This window comes from Dromaius novaehollandiae, chromosome 5, assembly GCF_036370855.1.
Source record: "Dromaius novaehollandiae isolate bDroNov1 chromosome 5, bDroNov1.hap1, whole genome shotgun sequence".
Lineage (NCBI taxonomy): Eukaryota > Metazoa > Chordata > Aves > Casuariiformes > Dromaiidae > Dromaius > Dromaius novaehollandiae.
Genome location: NC_088102.1, coordinates 69034279 through 69052473, shown reverse-complemented (window position 1 = coordinate 69052473; position 18195 = coordinate 69034279). Strand labels below are relative to the sequence as shown.

The 18195-nt window shown below is 41.7% G+C and overlaps 1 protein-coding gene across 4 annotated transcripts in view; it reads left to right on the top strand.

The window, feature by feature from the left end:
* PHRF1 (PHD and ring finger domains 1) overlaps positions 1-18195 on the top strand; it is a 32684-nt gene that overhangs the window by 11161 nt on the left and 3328 nt on the right. For all 4 annotated transcript variants that reach the window (XM_026108066.2, XM_064513175.1, XM_064513174.1 and 1 more), the window contains exons 6-14: positions 421-542; positions 4259-4356; positions 4843-5015; positions 8807-8933; positions 9293-9429; positions 10365-10552; positions 11428-11547; positions 13709-13863; positions 14718-17513. In XM_026108066.2, the coding sequence (XP_025963851.2) occupies positions 421-542; positions 4259-4356; positions 4843-5015; positions 8807-8933; positions 9293-9429; positions 10365-10552; positions 11428-11547; positions 13709-13863; positions 14718-17513 (3916 nt within the window). The remainder of the gene's footprint in view (positions 1-420; positions 543-4258; positions 4357-4842; positions 5016-8806; positions 8934-9292; positions 9430-10364; positions 10553-11427; positions 11548-13708; positions 13864-14717; positions 17514-18195) is intronic.

Sequence of the window (18195 nt, the reverse complement as noted above, 5' to 3'; positions counted from 1 at the left end):
ATCGCAAAATAATTTAGAAAAAATGCAGTTGATTCATTCTTTGACTTAGGGGAATGAATAGCTGCAGCATCAAACCCATATCAGAAAAGTGAGAAACATTCAAATTTGCTTTCTCCCTCCCTTCTCCCACCCCTGCTTTTAAACTACTTTCAACTTTATGTGGGGAATTTTGGTTTCATCTGTTTTTAAAGTCCGGTTTTCTAAAGTTCTCTCTGTCTGACTTAACATAAACAAGGAAGATAGTTGGTGTTTTTCAAGTATTTGATCGTGTCCTAGCTGTGTTGCATGAAATAAGATTCTGGTATGCGCCAGCTGCTGTAGTTGGTTTACTTTTAGATTTTACTGCAGTTACTGCTAATGCAACAATAGATTTTAGAAGTGACAGGTTCTGCATAAAATGTGGCACGCTCTCACCTTTAGATTCCTGTTGAGAACACAAAAACTCAGGGTAACGATGGAGAGGATGATCCAACCTTCTGCGAGGTGTGTGGCAGGAGTGACCGTGAGGATCGTCTGCTGCTGTGTGACGGCTGTGATGCAGGGTAAGAAAAGCTGAAATGTATATAGCACTCGTATGATTGCAAATGGTACTGCAGGGCTGGCTGGCATATGGTCCACAGGCTACATCTGGTCTGTGGGCTGCTCCTTGCTCCTCTCTTCAGGCTATTAGATGATTCTCTTGTATACTTCTGTCTCTATTTTATCAATCAAGAAAAAAAGGTGTTAGGTAAAGTAACTTGAAGTGTTCCTGTAGAGGCACCAAGACATTGAACATGACTTTGGGTCTACAGTCTCTGGTAGAATTTAAAGCTATTATACTGTCTTAATCTTGCAACACTGTCATTTGACAATGTTGAAACTCACTCATCAAACAAAGCAAGATACTTGCTTGCAATGAGTAGGCAAAATAATCTTTAAAAAATGACTTGTAGCAAGCTTAATTGACACCTAATAAGTCTAGTTTTGTCTTTGTATTCTGTAGTCTCCATATAAATTGATTCACTTCCTGGAGAAGAGACAAAATCACGAACACTAAATCCTGTTAAGCATATCATCAGAACACTGAGCAAGTGGTCTAAAATACTTGAACTAACGCAACATTTCATAAGTCTTATCTGATCTCAAGTCTTTCAGTTCTTTCTGAACTCTCGTAAGTCTTATGACTTACTCAAGGTATTGCTTCAGATCTTCCTTTGTGGTCTCTCAATACTGATTATATATATATCTTTTTAATTGTTTTTCAAGCCTGGTATAGTTCTTGGTTTTGGGTGGTTTTTGTTTTTTTTTTTTTTTTTTAGTCTGATGTTCCTAAAGTTAGTTATCTATAAAAGCTTCCAGAATTAGCAGCTTTGGAAACACTTTTTGAAGAAAGAGCTTACAGTCTCTACTAGCTCTCTGTGGCTGAGAAAAATGTAAAATAGCTTGCTTCAAGTCTTAGTTTTATTCCTCTGTTCTCAGTCTGACCTGGTGCTGGAGTAAAATTTTCATCATTTACTTTTTGCCAAAATTTTTATAGCCAATGACATCCTGTCTCTTTCCATCAATATGGGGGGCAGCACTGGCTTCAGAAAGGCTGTTAAGTCCAAATTTACTGTCATTTTTAGGACTTGGTAGTGTTTTAACCTAATATGGCTTTTTCACAATACTTAATCTGTGTGGTATCATGCTATGACTAATGAATTAAGTAATCTTACAGTTTAAGTAATCAAATTCTCTTCCAGTGAAGACACTTTAAGTCTTGTTGGAACGTGACAGTCTAACTTTCTGAACTGTAGGGATTTGTAACGTGACAATAAGCATGATGGTTAGTGTGAATGCAGAAGTGTGCGTGTCTAGACCCTAGTGCAAGGGTTAAGTAAATTAATTGTATGCACGTCTTCATTAAAGTGATCACATAGCAAGAAGAGGAAAGGAACTCACTGACCTAAAGATAAGGTGTCAAGAAGAGGAAGACCAGGGCTAGATCTATAGCCAAATACTCACGGCTAAAATTCCTGAATTTCACAAATGTCTTGTTTTCCTTATGGTTCGTGAGGACTGAAACAAAATAATTGGACAAAAGATCCCAAACAGCATCCATTCCTAAAAGGTATGAAAAGCAAGTCCAAAATCAGTTCATCACTGCCGGTCACAAAGAACCCAGGAGATGCGATGAGGCCTCGATGGCCAGTGTCTCTTGTCCTTCGTGTTGCGTGCGCGTGATCCTGGCCAGGCTCCTCAGGCAGTCAGTCTTGGCTCTTGTGAGCAGCTAGGTGCAAGAGTGCAAATGAATGAATCTGAGAGAATGTGTGTGCATAAAAATCAATTATTTAATTTTTCTGTGAAAACAGATAATACCTTCCCTATCTATAAGGTTTGGCCTTGAGTTTAATTACAATGATTAAGTTTTTCTCTCTCCAGGAGATCAGAAGATCATAATAGCCGTTGCAATAGGTTCTTTGCTGTCCGAGGGTTTAGGGCTGAAAGTCTTTGCCTGTCATTTGGGTCATAATGTGACATTAGAAAATCTCATGGATAATCCAAAATATATATAATGAAGCTCTTGCTACAAGTACTTCTTTATGACTTTAGCCTGAACTTAACAATATTACTTGTCAGAATACTACTTTGGGGAAGTTATATCATTCCTGGTAGCTGACAATGGAAAAGGAGCTCTTTTTTTTCATCAGACAAGAAAAATACTGTTACTTTTTTTTTTTTAAAGTAATGGTTTGTTGCAAACAGTTTTTCAATCTAACCTTCTTGCCTCTGCAAAAAAAGTGGAAAAAATCCTTTCTGTTAAGATGTAATCTGTTATGCAAGAGGAACAGAATAACCCAGTTTGTATTGACAGTTAATATATTTTATAATAAAAATGATATTTAGTTGTAAGTTGATAGTTGATAATTTAGTTGATAGTTGTAAATTGAGTCTAGTAGGAACAGGTTTTGAAAGACAAATCTGAAGCCAGGGTGGTGGGTGGAAGGAAGATTAACTCCCTGCAGTTTTTTGCGTTGCTGGGAGATGGGGTTAGAGTCTCAGGTGGATGCTCCTTCCATTTCCTTGCCGTAGGCACTGCAGTATGTTACCAGATAGTGAATTTTGGTGTGGAAAGGAAAAAGAGCTTCACCCTTCTCACTTGACTTCTGCGTCGAGTGCTGCACTGTATCAGAAATAACAGGAGGGTTTCCTCTTTCTAGAAAAAGAACAACAAAGTTGGTTGTAGAAACGCTGCTAATTTGAAGCTCTTACTTGAAGGCCATGGTCTCCCAGTGTTCCTTGGCTGGGCATGTTGGCCTTAGCACTCAGTTTTCACGGGAAGCACCTCGCTTACTTGAGAAATCTGTTTTAAATCTTTTTAGCTGTGTTGCTTGAATATGAGTTACTTCAAAAAAATTCTGTGCTACTGACGCATGTAGCTTTGGATGTGTTTTAACTGCTGCAAATGGAACAAATTGTGGAACTGAAGTTGGATAGTGTTAAAAAGCTTTTCTGGAGAGCTTCTCTCTAAGTGGTTGGTGAGACTGCTCAGTCTAGCTGTTCAGTCTGTGAAGTAGAGAAGAACACTTTGCAGTGTTTGGCTAAGGGAGCATCATGCTTTCTTCTTTCCCTTTGAAATTTGGTCAGGATGAACACAGTTCTCTGTAGGGTGTTTTTAAAGATTGTGTGGTTAGTCTCCAGTCCTGCAAGCAGTGTGACTGAACTAAGCTCTGAATCCTACCTTGTGCAGTTAGGCAGAAATCCCTATTGCCGGTTGTTTTCTTCATAACACCCGGTACACACGGGATGCAGTGCATGTATTCAGTGTATCAAGGCATTGCAGTTGACCTGTGTCTGGTATGCAGAATAAAGTGGTCATAAGTACCAGTTACATTAATATTGTGTCTGTTCCAGGGAAGTGATGTTGTTCCCAGATTGTCTGTCTCCCAGTGCTTTTACATTCTCTCTCTTTTCTCATTGCCACCATCAGTTTTGGCTCTGTCAGTACACTTGTTGCAGCTTGGGTTCAAATACCAGGTACATAGGAAACAATGAGGGCAAACACACTCACTTTTCTGAGCTTTTTTGAGCCTAAAATGATCAAAATATCATCTAGATTCAAAGACATCAGGTAGGGTTGTTTCTTTGGGGATTGAAAGAGGCAGATGCATAAACCATGGTTTCAAGCTTAAGTAAATGTCTTTGCATGTGGGATGATCACATTATATAGTGTGTGGATAGAGCACACCTTTTTTTTATTTTAATTTAATTTTATTATATTTATTTTTCCCTTCTCTAGGTATCACATGGAATGCCTTAATCCACCTCTGAGTGAAGTCCCTGTAGACGAATGGTTCTGTCCAGCCTGCGCCCCCATGGGTATCAGTGCTGTTGCAGGTAAGGGTTTGATGTTGTCCAGTCAAAATAGATATTTTTCTCCTGATTTAGATGATGTGGAGCAGCTGGTTGATCTATTTTAAAACAGTTGTTTTGATAGACATCATCTCTTCAACTTACTGACTGAGAAGGGAATCTTGTTTATTAAAATTTTGATCCACGTTATAAAATGTGGAGTTTCTCCATATAAGCATTCTTTAACCTTCCCAAGGCTAGCCCAAAAGCATAATGAAACGTCACTGTATTGCATTAGAAGGAATCTTTTTATTATCCTGACCTTGGATTGCCAGTGTAGCAGCAACTTTTGATACTTAGAAAATCCTCTTTCTGGGTAACAGTCTGAAGCAGTGGTGCTGGTGTCTGTGTTCATTCTTTCTCGAGAGAGAATTTCTGCATTTGGAGGTGATTAGCTTGAGAGAGAGAATATCTTGTCTGGATTCTTCCACCTGTAGAAAGACAAATGATCCAGGCATCTTTTCTTTCAAGATACAGATCACGTGAGCGAAGAAGAGGTTGCTGCCCTTGTGGCTGATGTTATTCCTACCACTAGCAGGCTGCGCCCTCACGTCCGAACCCGAGCTATAGCCAGGACTCGGCAAAGCGAACGAGTTAGGGCGACAGTAAACAGGAATCGGATAACAACTGCGCAACAAATTCAGGTATTTAAAAGTATTTGTTTAATGAGCCTTTGAAAGAGCCTTGTGGGAGAGCTGAAACAAGTCCCCAGCTTAAATAGCTAAGCAGCCTGAGTGTTGACTGTCCAAGGTAAAATGGTTAGTAGTTGTTTTCATTTGTTTGTTTTTATTGAGGCATAGCACAAGTGGCTGGGCAGCACATAACCGAGACTGTCTAATTTAATTTGACAATTGCAGTACTTTCCTTTCTTAATCTGCATTTTTACCACCCCAGTCATGAGCAAAATTTTATTCCTATTTCCAGAGGATGTTAATTTGCTGTTTGTGCACTACTGCTAGAATTTTAGCATGCTTTGAGAAGACAAGGCCTGTTTATTTGATATCTGTGTATTTGCTTGTCTGTCCTCCTGTCTCCTTAATAACAGTTTAACCTGCTGGCTAACTTCAGCCAAATTGGAGAGAGAAAAACAATATTTTTATGGCTTCTGTATTTGTGCCAATTTGCATCTGAAAGAGGGGAGAGACACAATCAGATGCCCTCACTGATGTTGCAGTGAGAATTCAATGACATTAGTAGGTACTGGAGAAAACTACACAAGGAGGTACCCCCAAATACCCAGGCTCCAAGAGATTCTTTTACTCATGAAACCATTTACTGAAAAAGTAGGAACAACTCAGATGGCACTGGCTGGAATAACTGGGATCCTTGAGGTAACAATTAGTGCACTGCAAAACAAAAGTTTTCAAACTTGGGGGTCTCCTGTCTGCCCTTTGGCTTTAGCCACAGTACTCCACCTTTCACTTACATTACTACTGAAAGCCTTAATTGTCACAGGAATTGACTACGACTTACTGTAAAAGCAGAACCTGTGAATAACCTCTCCAGGACTAATAATACATTAACAGCTTCTTCATGTTGCTGTTGAATTGACTAGGAATGCTTGAAATACTAAAAGCTCTGAATGCAGGCTTGACATAAGGAAAAACTGAGGACAGTGAAGTATGGGCACAAGTTGCCCACAGGGATTTTGGAATCTCTATCCTTGGTGATTTTTCAAGACCTGCTGGAAGAAAGTCTTTAGTGACTTTGTTTGAATTCAGTGTTGATCCAGCTTTGACTAAGGGGTTGAACCTCCTGAGCTGCGATCCTCAGGGACACCCTGAGGTCCTGTTCAAACTCCATGATTCTATGGAAGTAGGAGGTTTTTTTATCTGACAATAACACATGTAATTTGCTTTGATTATATTAAGTCATTTTTTTTCCAAAGGTAGGAAACTGTAGAAAAGATAGAGAAAGGAAGAGTGGATAAAATTAAGTGTTTCTTCAGGTCATTCAGTTGGCTGTGGATTTCCAATTGGGTCTGGTGCAAAGGCTGTAGTAGGGTGGGTAAGACTGGGAAAAGATTGAGTTTGAGGTGAGAGGTTAGTTGGATTAAACTTTCCCTTAATTTCCAGTTGTAGAGGTTGGGTGAGAAAGAAAAACAAAATGCACTTAAGATCTGTGAAGTGCCTCAACTTCGTGCCCAAGTTTTTTTATTTTCTTTAACTTTGGGAAGAAAAATTAAAAGTAAATGAAGACTGGCATATGGGAAGCAAAACAAAATGTTGAAATCTGGGGGAAGTTGGGGGGAAGGATATATTCTGTTATTATCTTACCTTCCTGCCATCTGGAAAGAATAGTAGACTGTTCATCAGCTCTCCAAAGTCTACCTGTTGAATTTCTCATCAAAACCATTATAATGGGAGGAGGGAAATCTGTAGCAAATCCAGAATGATCTTATTGAAGCTGTAAATAGAGTCTGAAATTTCTTCCACCAGTGAAGATCTGGCTTGCCTGAGGTTTTTAGCGTTACCTTTTGAATGATTTTAGGACCTCCCCAGAGTGTGTCAGTAGTCCTTAAATTCATTACCTCCTCCGTGGTAGAGGCCATCGTATTTGGATACAATCCGCTGTCTCCAAACTTGGGCCTCTTTTTACCTCAGGTTTAAAAGAATTAATAAAATGGGAGAACTCGATGGTTTGATGCATTCTTGTTGAGCAGTTGCATCCAAGTTGTCAGGACTGTATGCTTAAGAAAACCGCAATGGCAGAGCATTGTTTGAGGTGAAAGACTTGCAAGGTAACTGCTAGTGCTTTTCTTTCTCTCCCTACCTGTTCTAGAAATACAGTGTGTAGCCGTCTCCCTGCAGATGAGAGAGGTGGTGCCCGGGGACTTTACCGTTGCATAGTAGTGCGAGCCTGGGTGCCAAGTACTTCCCATTCAAGAAGCCATTCCCAGCTCCACTTCTCAATCTGCAGAGATTATTACAAACTATACCTGGAAAGGTACTATTACTTACTTCACTTTGTCTTTAAATAAAGGCACATTTTATTCTAGTTCATACTTTGAGCTGACTGAAGCTTAATTCTGCTGGTTAACAAGAAGAGCTTAAGCTGTTGTCCTCAAAGCATACAGAGAGATGCTGATTTCAGATTCTTGGAAAGCTCTAGTATTCAGAAAGCAGAGGGTTTGTTCTGCAATTCGTGTTATTCTGTACATGCCTAAAATAGCGGTGGTTACCTGGTTTTTCTAGGAAAATAAGTATTTTTGACTAGACTAATGTTCAGGGCTTCCCTTATTTCATCTTGTCCTCCTCCAAATCAAGGAAGCTTATATAGAATCTGTTGGCACCTGCAGTACTTTAAAACAGTGGCGTCCTAATAAAAACAGCTCAGTAAAAATAGTTTGGAGCATACGTTAGAAATGCTAAGAGTGAAGCCTGGTGAAATTACCGCTATGTTAAGACGAATTGAAACATTTCTGCTGACGCATTTCGTTGGCATCCATTCTGCAGTTTGATGCTGTTTGCCACCATGAGATGCTTTAAAGCAGGTTCCCTAGTTCTTGTGTCGTTATATATAATCCGATGCATGTGCTTCTGTAGGAAGTAAGCACAGCGAATGGTCTGCATCGTCAGGAGCATCTTGGCGTCTACTCCGCTCATAGGAAACTTATCAACACCAGATATGTTGTAGTGGCTTGAATAAAGGGGGTAGAAGAAACACTTTATGAATGCGGTTGATATAAGCATGTCACTTAGCCTAGCTGTTTAGAGAAGACTACTCTTGCCCCTTTCCAAGGAAAGGAAATGGTGCTGTGTTGGCTCAGCCAAGGAGGCTTTGAGTTCACCCCCTGAGCCTGGTGCTTCAGGCTCTGTACACTTCAAGTGTGTTTAACTGTGTTAAACGTGGCTGACCCCGTGTCAACCTACAGAGGGAAGAAGAGTTTGAACCTTGTAGGAGCAGCCCCTGATTACCGCAGTTAAGTGACACTCTGGAGGCTCACGGCTACTGTGGTGGTGAGATCCATGAAGCGCGTGTCTGAAATGCCACTGCTAGGGGTGCAGCCTCTGTACAAGACCACAGGGCATTAGGGTGAATGCGACTAAAGAATGAGGTGCTTAAGGTGGGGGACCCATATGCTTTTGGCTTTTTTGTCTTTGCCTCTATTTGCCTCTGAGGAGCCAGAGGTTATTTGGGTGGGTTTGGGAAAACTCTGCTGTGTGAATGTGTGGGATTGTTTTCATTGAAAAGAACCTGAGTTAGACTAGCCATGATCTGTAGCGCTGAGTGAGCCTGAAAAGCAAGGTCAGGTTCCACTTAACAAGACAGTCAATAGATGAGAAGAGTGACCTAACTGGCACCTTGGTTTGTGTTGGAAGATGTCATGGGCACTTTTCATCTGAATCCAAAATTCATTTTTCATCAAATGCTTCTATAATTATCTTGAAGCTGATCTTTACCGGTAACATATAACTTCTAATCCCGCATGCAGCATGTGCCGAGGTACCTCATGTCCTCTCTTCTGGATGAAACAATTGAGGCAGTTGTAGCGGGCCTAAACACAGCCATCTACCAGCGACCTCTTACACCACGAACTCCAAGGCAGAAAAGAAAAACAGGTAAGGGCATTGGAATCCTTCTGTAGTTCCCATCTGTGAAAATAAAAGCTTTGGAAGGGAAAGCCCAAGTCATACTAAATACTCTAGAGCAGCTGTAGTCTGCCACACCTCTGTAGCTACACAAATATGCCAGGTGTATTTTCTTTTCCTTCCAAGAAATATGCCTGTTCAGTTTAAAGGTCACTTTTAAGTTAATTAGGTTAAGTTAATTCAGTTTTTCTACTATGCTGTTTTCTACTGTTGTAGCACATTGTAGATACCTCTGTTTGAGCTGCTCTGTGTGCCATGGGGATGTGAAAAAGTGGGTAAAACGCAGTGCCAGCACTCAGCTGGGTACTTGGTTGCCTCTGTCCCATCAGGTAGGAGGAAGAAAGTAGCAGGCAAAAAAAGAACTCAGACGAAATCTGCTGTTGGGAAGAAGAGTTCAGGAACACAGCTGAAGAGGCGCAAGCGTCTGAAGAAGAGAAGGGGGAAAAAGATGAGAATAAGATCACATGTGAGTTTCTGCCGGTATCAGAATCTCTCCTATTTTTCAGCCATCCAATCCACAAAAGCAGTATTGCACGGGGTTCAGTGGGAAAATACTGTTTTATAGTGGTAACAAGATCACCTCTTTCTGTGGAAGTATGTGCGGGCCCAGGAAGACATTGTGCATGGAAATAAATTATAACTTCCAGGCCGGCCTGCTGGGTTGCTGACAAAACCTGTTATCTGAGCTGCAGGGATCACTCTGTAAAGTGTGTCCTTCAGGCTTTGTGTTAAGCTTTTGCCATTAAGCTGTAGTGTTTACTTGATGCTGATACAAACTCGGTTAAAGTTGCCACCGCTTCCTCCTGTTTGTTTTAGTAGGCTATGGATACTTGTGTCTGTGTTGTTGCAAACCCAGTTAATTAGTTGTGAGGGCTGTTAAAATCCCTCTTCAGCTGTGGACAGTGTTATTGTTTGAACTCCACTGAGTATTCTGCACCAGCTTGACTTTTGTCTTGACTTACCTGAACTAGAGGATACTTCCTTAGCTCTAGTGTGTGCAGTCTCTGTAGAAAGTGACATACCGATTATGATTGGAAGTTTAATAAATGTTTTAAAACAAAAATATAAAATAACTGCACACCACTTCTGTTACAGGGCGCTGTAGAGCGGAGTTGGTAATATCCTGATCACTGTACTTTGGTTAACGGTAGAATCTGGAGCTTTAAACACAGGATGTGCATCTACCCTAATATGCTTCCCAATCTCAGCCAGTGAACTAGGCAGATAAGCCAAAATCGAAGTTAAAATAATGCTTCCAAACTGCCATAGCTTCTAAGGGCCACTTCTCTAATGGCATTTTTGCACTCATAAACCATTATAGTATGTTGTACTTCTGGTATTGACAGAAGCTTGTTTTTGCAATACATAGATATAAATAACCTAGTTTCTTTATCTGTGCAGGTAAAAAATGAGGTTACTACTCGCTCCCGTATTGCAAGAACTCTTGGTCTCGGTAGACCCATGCGTGGCGCCTCAATTCCTTCCATATACAAAGCAGCAGAGCCCTCGCTTGGTCTTATGAGAGCAGATATCGGTGCAGCTTCTCTGTCTGTGTTTGGAGATCCCTATGAATTGGATCCTTACGAAAGGTAAAATAACTTCAGATTATGATCGAGGACCTGATAATTTCACGAGCATCAGTGTATTTGTGTGTGCGTATGGGTATATTCATATCTTTGTGAATATTTGAAACCTGGCTATTGCGAGGTTTAGGAAGCTGATGTATTGGGTTATACTTTGGAAAAGAGCTCGTGACTTATTGCAAGTAGTATAAATCTCAGATCTGAAGACAACTGTGTATACGCAACTCAGAATAATGTTTTGGCCTATTTGTTTTTTCTCTTCCCTCTTTAAAGAGGTTTGCCAAAATGATAGGCCTCAGAAGGCTTAACCAGGGTTTCCATGAGGTTATTCAAAGGCCAGAATCTGAAGGAATCAGATCTTAATCAGTTATTACTTACTAGTTTTAACTACAGATAGCCAGCATTTTTGGTATACAGTGCACAGTAATGTAATGTAGAATTCAGTAGACCTCTAGAACCTTCTATGCTTCTCTCTCTTTCCCCTTTTCCAGATACTTTAAAGCAAAGTGAAATCTTACTATGTCATAGTCTTTACCCTTAAGCCCTAGGTTTTGGAAGGGGGAAGCTGAGGAGAGGGGTCTGAAGTTAGTGTTGTCAAAATTTAGTTTTCCACCAAATAAACCTGTTTGGCTGCCTTTTAGAAGAACACCGCCCATTTAATGTTTAAAAAAACCCCAAAACCAAAAAAACTATATTTGAATCTAAGTTATACTGTCCTGTTTACTTAGTCGCAGAAAGCAAATATATTGTAGAAGTTGTCTTATGTATATATTGTAATAAATGATACTTCTTCTTTAACCATATCTTCTCTATTGATCCTACTCCATACATTTGACATGAAAAAATTCACGTGTTGGTGTTTCAATTTTTTTTACCCACAGTAATGACGATGTTCCAGCAAATCCAGATTCACCAGTGAGTGCCAAAAGAAGAGTTCTCTCGCAGTCGGCACTGAGGTCTCATCGTCCTGTAGCTAGACCTATTTCTGTAGGACTTCCCAGGTAAAAAAAAATCTTTCAAGTGGGGTGTTTCTTGTTTTGTTTGTTTGTTTTTTCTTTTAATTGTGTAATTGCCCTGACAAAAAAGCAACCTAAGTGACAATCCTGGTTTAATTTTTTTCTTACCCTGAGCATTTTGAATGTGTGTGTGTATGTGTGTGGGGGGGTGTATGTGTATAAATTACTGTAACATTTTATGCAAGAATTGCTCTTTATGTTGAAGGACCCACACTTTTTCTTCCTTAATAGCTCTAATTCTTGCATTGAACTTTCAGATTCATCTTTCCACCATAATCCTGGTTCTTTTCACTTAGTTTGTGATTTTAAACATACTAGTGGAGTTACTAAACAATCCCTAGGCTCGTTAACTTTTAAAAGCCAGTCTTTTTATTTGAGAGGGCAGGGGAATCTAGTTACACACTCATTTTGTGCTCTGCAGTGCCAGTTATTGGCCCGCCCTGAGCAGTAGGGTGCAATTGCCTGCACATCCAAAGGAGGAAATGAGGAATGTACTCACATCACCCAATTCCTCTGCCATTTGGAGCTCAGAAAATTGAGAGATGACAGTCTGCTTTGAACCCTCAGTTTAACAGCTGCTTCGCTGTCTGGTGGGTGTCCGCCCCTGTGTGAATCGCGTGCCCTGGCACCGCTTGGGGAGCGTTACAAGCCTGGGTGTGTGATGTTGCAGCTGAAGGAGGCTCCAGCCAGAGCATGTAGGGAGGCCCATCGCTGCCTCACTGGGCCGGGGCCATGGGATGCAGCACGGAGGAGTGGGACAGAGGGAGCAGGAGCATGGTGAGGAGAAAAGGGAGAGGAGCAATGACCGGAACAAGTACAAACTGAATCACAGAAAACTGCAAGGCGAGGAGAACCGAACAGCTAGGAGAAATGCAGGGCTCGACTTAATTGATGAAAAGATTTGAGATCTGCGTTAGAGGACAGCTAGGTATCTGGCTTACAGCAAAGACTTATTTATCAGGATTAAGATAGTGTATTTCCATGATAACTTTGAATATTCCTCTGCTTTTCCCATGTCTGTCCTGAAGGAAGCCTTTCAGGAAACTTTCCTTGTCCTCTGAGGTAGCCTGGATAGCATGGCTTTCAGAAGGCAGAACTATTTAGCTGAAATTCAGCTTTTCTAGAGTTATGATTTGCCTGGAATATGGTGAGTTTCTCTGTCTGGTCTGGGAGGCCAGTGCTTTTACCCATCCTGTTCTGTCTTTCTGTTGTATGCTATCGCAGGTTTCTGGTGTAAGTTCTGTTTGGAAAGCTTGCTTTGTTGTTATCCAGAAATGAAGCACAGCTCCCTGGAAGACCTGAGTCTACTGGTCCCTTAATATATCAGAACCCTTCGGAAGTTTTTTTAAAAAACATCAACACACAAGCAAACAAAAACTAAAAAAGTTTGGGTGGTATTTTCCCCCCCTCCCTCTCTTTTTTGTCTTTATGACCTTGGTCCATAAAATAGGAATCCCGGTAAAATGGTGTTTCAAGATCAGAGAAGTTATAGCTATAAACCATTTCTCAAGACTGAGTAGTGCATAAAGGAGGGGAGCTTGTGCTGCCCCACGTGGGGGAGCACTGCCGCTGTTTTCCAGTGTAGTTCCTCCTGCGCTGTGCTCTTAAGTACCCTACCAGTAGGCATCTGGGAATTCTAACAATTGATGCTAAACATCGATTTAAGTTGCATCAGTTTTTTTAAATAGCAGTGTAGGTCTGAGGAATAGACTTGTGATCCTGGTTGGGTGGGGAGAAGAGACAGCTGGGATGCAGCAGTTCAGCGCTGTGAAGTGCTCAACAGCGGCTTATGCTTCCAGAATGAACCTTAAACACGCTGGAAAGTTAATCTTGCCGCATACCACAATGAGCATTGCTCTTAAATAAGATGATGAAAAGCATTTGCTTACCAAAGGTTTCTGGTCCAATTACATGCTTTTCTATTCTGTGGTGTTCCTGTAGGAAATAACTAAATGCTTCAACTTCTACTTATTGGAGGGAAGTGGGAGCTGAATGACTCTAGTGAAGCCAAAATTATAAGTGAGCTTCCCTGGCTGACTTCTGTTCCTGCCCTTGATGGTTGATTTTGGTTTTTTTTAATGTAATGTATGTGTATAGAACAAGTGCTGTAAGAGTAAAGGAAATGTAACCCCTCTGAAACATGCAGAAGCAGTGTACCTGCCTTGAGTCCTGATCAAGAAGCAGAAGCTGCCCCTGTGCCTGACCTGCTGGGAAGTATCCTGTCTGGGCAGAGCTTCCTCATGATGAGTAGTTCGGATGTGGTCATCAACAGAGACGGCTCGCTGACAGCAAAGAAGGCAGGTAAGGGTTTGCTGCTTCTGTCATGCTGTAACTACTCTGTTTGTATTATTCACATCTGCCCCTGTCCTATAGGCTATGTAGTTTCGGACACGTGGATACTCTTACTGAGCATTTGGATACGTTGGATGGGAGCACTCGATACCAGCAGTACTCGAAGTGATAAGATTCTCATGTGCTCTGAAATAGTGCTGCTTGTTTCTGTTTTAATGGCAGAGCTGGAGTGTTTTTGGAGGATTTTGTAGGTAGTTTTCTGCCTTCAGAAGTACTGCACCGTAGTTTTATCCTTTGCTATAACAAATAGTGTTAGAGCAGAGGTATCTTAGTACCCAATTCTTCTGGCATTTCTCCTGCATTGCTTCCTTGCCTGTGAAGTGTACTTTGATTTGAAGAGCAGTGATAACGACCTTGGCAAGATGTTTCTTTTCCAAAGATATGGCTCTAGAATACATGTTAGCATCTTCAGCTGTCTTCCCTTGGAATGGTCATCTTTGGAAAGGATCCCTTCAAATTAAAGCTTCAAGCACTGTGCTTAAAATAAGTTCCCACAGCATCCTCTGTCCACAATAGTTTTTATGATGCAGCGACTATGGGCTAATAAACATGAATCTAGTGACATCTGCAGAACAGGATAATTTGTTTCCTAAATATTAATGTTTACCTCAAAGATGCAGTTGTCTAGCATTAAACATTGCTGTCTGACCAAAATAATAGCTATTGGACTGTCTTCTTACTGTGTAGCACGTCCGCAAGCCAAAGCAGAACTTAAAAGAAGTATAGAGTTAATAATTTTTAATGTTGGGGGGAAATGACTGAATGTGTATTGAACAGCTTAATTGTTCTCTTGTATGACATAGCTCCACTTCCTAGAAAATCGACAAGTGACTCCAGAGTGGATGATGGTTCAGGACATAACCTTCAACCAAGTGCAGTGCACTCAGGGACCACAGCAAGCAGGTCCGTTGCTGGACCTTCAGTTTCCTCGGGGACAAATCCTCACACCAGACCCACCTCATCAAGCTTGTTTTCATCACCTTCACCCTCATTGAGCAAGACTGAGCCTGCAACAAACCCTGCACAGGCTACATCAGAAAAGGCAACTGTCAGATCAGAATATTCAGCGATGCCCAGGTCTGTTCAAACTCACAGTACGTCTAGTCTGAGTAGGCATGGCTCCAAGTTGGATGAAATGCCCAGATTTAATGGAAACTCTAAACGCTTTGCACCCTCTGACGCATCTTCGAAGACCCTGAGCTCTAACGTGAATTCTGGTTCAAAAGCTGTAACTGTGAGGCAGCCGTTAAAACCACCTCCTAAGAGAATTGATATCTTTGAGCTTCCCAGGATACCAAAGATTAAAAAGGAAACCAGCAGCAAGCATGTGGAACCAAATCCCGCCGGAAGCCAAAGCTGTGACATCCCTAGCTCCTGTATAACCCAGCTGACTGGTAAAGAGGGCACTAATCAGACGGGTAAGGGTAGCAAGGTGGAGAGTCAGAAGTCAAATGCCAAGGAGTCTCAGCAACAAATGCGTACGAGTGGGGTATCTCTTTCTACCGATACAGGCACTTACAGCAGTTCATCACTACTTGGCCTTTCAAGGGGCAAAGGCCCAGGCTCTTTTGAGAGTTTTAAAATTAATATTCCTGGAAATGCAGGACATTCCAGCAGGCTGCCTAACCCAGGATTTTGTAACACCTTCCGCCCTGTTGACGACAAAGTGCAGCAGAAGGAGAGTCCTTCACCTATTTTCTCTGTTAAGAAAAAACAGGTCAAAAGTGAAATATATGATCCCTTTGAGCCAACGGGGTCAGACTCAAGTTCAGCAAGCAGCAGTCCTGAGAGGCTTGGCTCAGGGATCCCGCTGACTAATATTACCAGGACTATTTCCATTGAAAATCCAAAAGTTCAAACGTTTCAAACTGTCCGTCGTTTTACCCCTTACACAGTAGAAAATATATTTGGCTCTGGGGCTGAATCTGATGTACCTTCTAGTAATGCAGAGTCTCATGATGATGTGACAGTAGAAAGTAGGATTGTTGAACAGATCTCTGATGCAGAGGAACAAGAAAATGTGGATGAGGAAGACTTTCTAAGCAGTCCTTGTACTTCTACTGCTGTTAAGCGAATTTCTAATGCAGAGTGTTTAAAGGAGGAAAGCAGAGAAGGCCCTAATGTGTTCTTTAATGCTGAAGAATTGATTAGATCTAATATTAATGTGAAACTAGAACCAGCCAGCCCATCAAAGAATGATGAGCAGCAAAAAGTCCAAAAAGTAGAACAGGCAGAGAGGCGATCACGTTCCAGATCTCGTTCAAACTCCAGTTCCCGAAGCAAGAAGAAGACGAAAAGGAAAAAGGCACTTGTCAAAGAGCGTAAGAGATCCCGATCAGGATCTAGGGATAGAGCACGCTCAAGGGACAGAAGCTCCAGGTCCACCTCTTGGTCAAGTGAAGAGGAGCACAGCAAAACACACACGTTGAAACCCAAGAGCAGGAGGTCTTCTACTGACTGTTCTAGTAGTCATGAGCGATCTAAAAAAAAGAAAATGAAGGGTAAAACCAAGGATAAGAAGGCAAAAGCTTCCTGGTCTAGGGAGAGAAGGAAATCTAGGTCGCGTTCAGGGAGCCCTGGAAGTACTTCAGAGTTCTACGAAAATAGGAAAAAGAAAAGACGGTCTCGATCAAGATCCAGACGGAGGGAGCGTTCCCGGTCAAATAGTATTGAGAGGACTAAGAGGCGGAAACATAGGAGGGACAAAAGCTATGAGAGATACGACAAAGATAGTAGCTTGAGGTCCAGAGAGAGAAAGAGATCAAGATCCAGGTCTCGGGAGAGGAGAAAGTGGAGGTCCCGGTCTCGCTCTGCGTCTCGGTCTCGGGAGCACAAAAGCACCAAGTCAAAGGAGAAGAGACCACGATCGAGGTCACGTTCCAAAGAAAGAAAACACAAATCAAAAGAGACCGCACTTTTTCCTTCCCCAGAAGAGGATCAAAAGCCTCCTGTAGAAAACGTATCCAGGTGTCTGGAACAACCCCATTCCTTCAAAGAAGAGCCTAAGGAGGAGCTAGCACTAGAACAGATTTCCATAACCATCCAACCAAACATCAAACTTGAGGAGGAAATACAGGCAGAGATCCCAGTACAACTGAGGGAGCCCCAGGAGAGTATAAAGGTGGAACAGATCTGTGAGGACATGACAGATGAACCTGCATCCCCTGCACCAGAGAACACAAGCACTTCTGTTTCAGTTGGCAGTGTGGACTCTTTAGCTGAAAAAGAATTAATGAATAATAGTGATTCAGCAGCGCTTGGTAGCTGTAGCAATACAAACCTCAAGATTACAGTTAAAATAGAAAACGCTGCCGTGTGTCCATCTCTGATGGAACCACCTCAGAAGAAGGAAGTTACCATGCAAGTTCAGACTGAGGCTGCACCAATTCAAAGTTCATCCAGAAGCGAAATAACAGATTGTGTGAAAGATGTTAAAGATGAGTGCCTTGTGTCAAATGAAAAAGACAGTAATTTCAATAAGCCCGAACTGGAGGTGGTACCTCAGGGTCCTCTGTTGAAATCTAAAGCACCAGTGAAAAGGGTTACCTGGAATCTTCAGGAGGAAGAAAGCGGCGCGTTGTCTGCCGGAAAAGCTCCTAGTAAGTCTGTCTTGGTCTTTGGGAAAACAAATAGCAGGTGAAGCAGGCTGTGTGAGGGTTGGAGTTTAGGAGCCTGGCTAAATGTGCTTGTAGTGTAATAGGTTACTGTGTCATCTGAGCTGGGTTGACACTGGGCTTTTGCAGTCCTGAAAGCCTGTGTTTTGCACTTGTCGAAATCATGAGGTCAATCATGTTAATGAAATCGGTAGAGGCAGGCTGAGAGGACATGGTGTCATGTAGCACAGCTCAGCTGGCAGCTTGTTAAGCTGTGAAGCTCATCCTGGGACCAGGTGCCTGAACTAGCAAGTTCCACACCTTCTGCAGTTAACTAGAATGATTTTTTTTTTTCCTTGAAACTCTTAAAATTTTTCGAAACTGAGCAGCTCTGCACATCTCTGCAGTTCGCTGTCGTGAGCTCTGCTGAGCTGAGGCTGCTGAAAAGGGTTTGCCTGGGACTCTGTGCTTGGTGTGTTGACAAAGTTGTTTGTGTAGTTCTCGTTGGTTACTCTCGTGCAAACGCTGTGAGAAGCAATTGCAGGAGTGGATGACAAGTCCTCCATTAACAGAAGCCGTAAAACATTAATGCATTGTTAAACAAAAACCCTTTTTATAGCCAGCCCTGTTAATAGACATCTTGTTTTATGACTGGCTTTGAATCTTTGACCTACTAGGCTTATCTTGT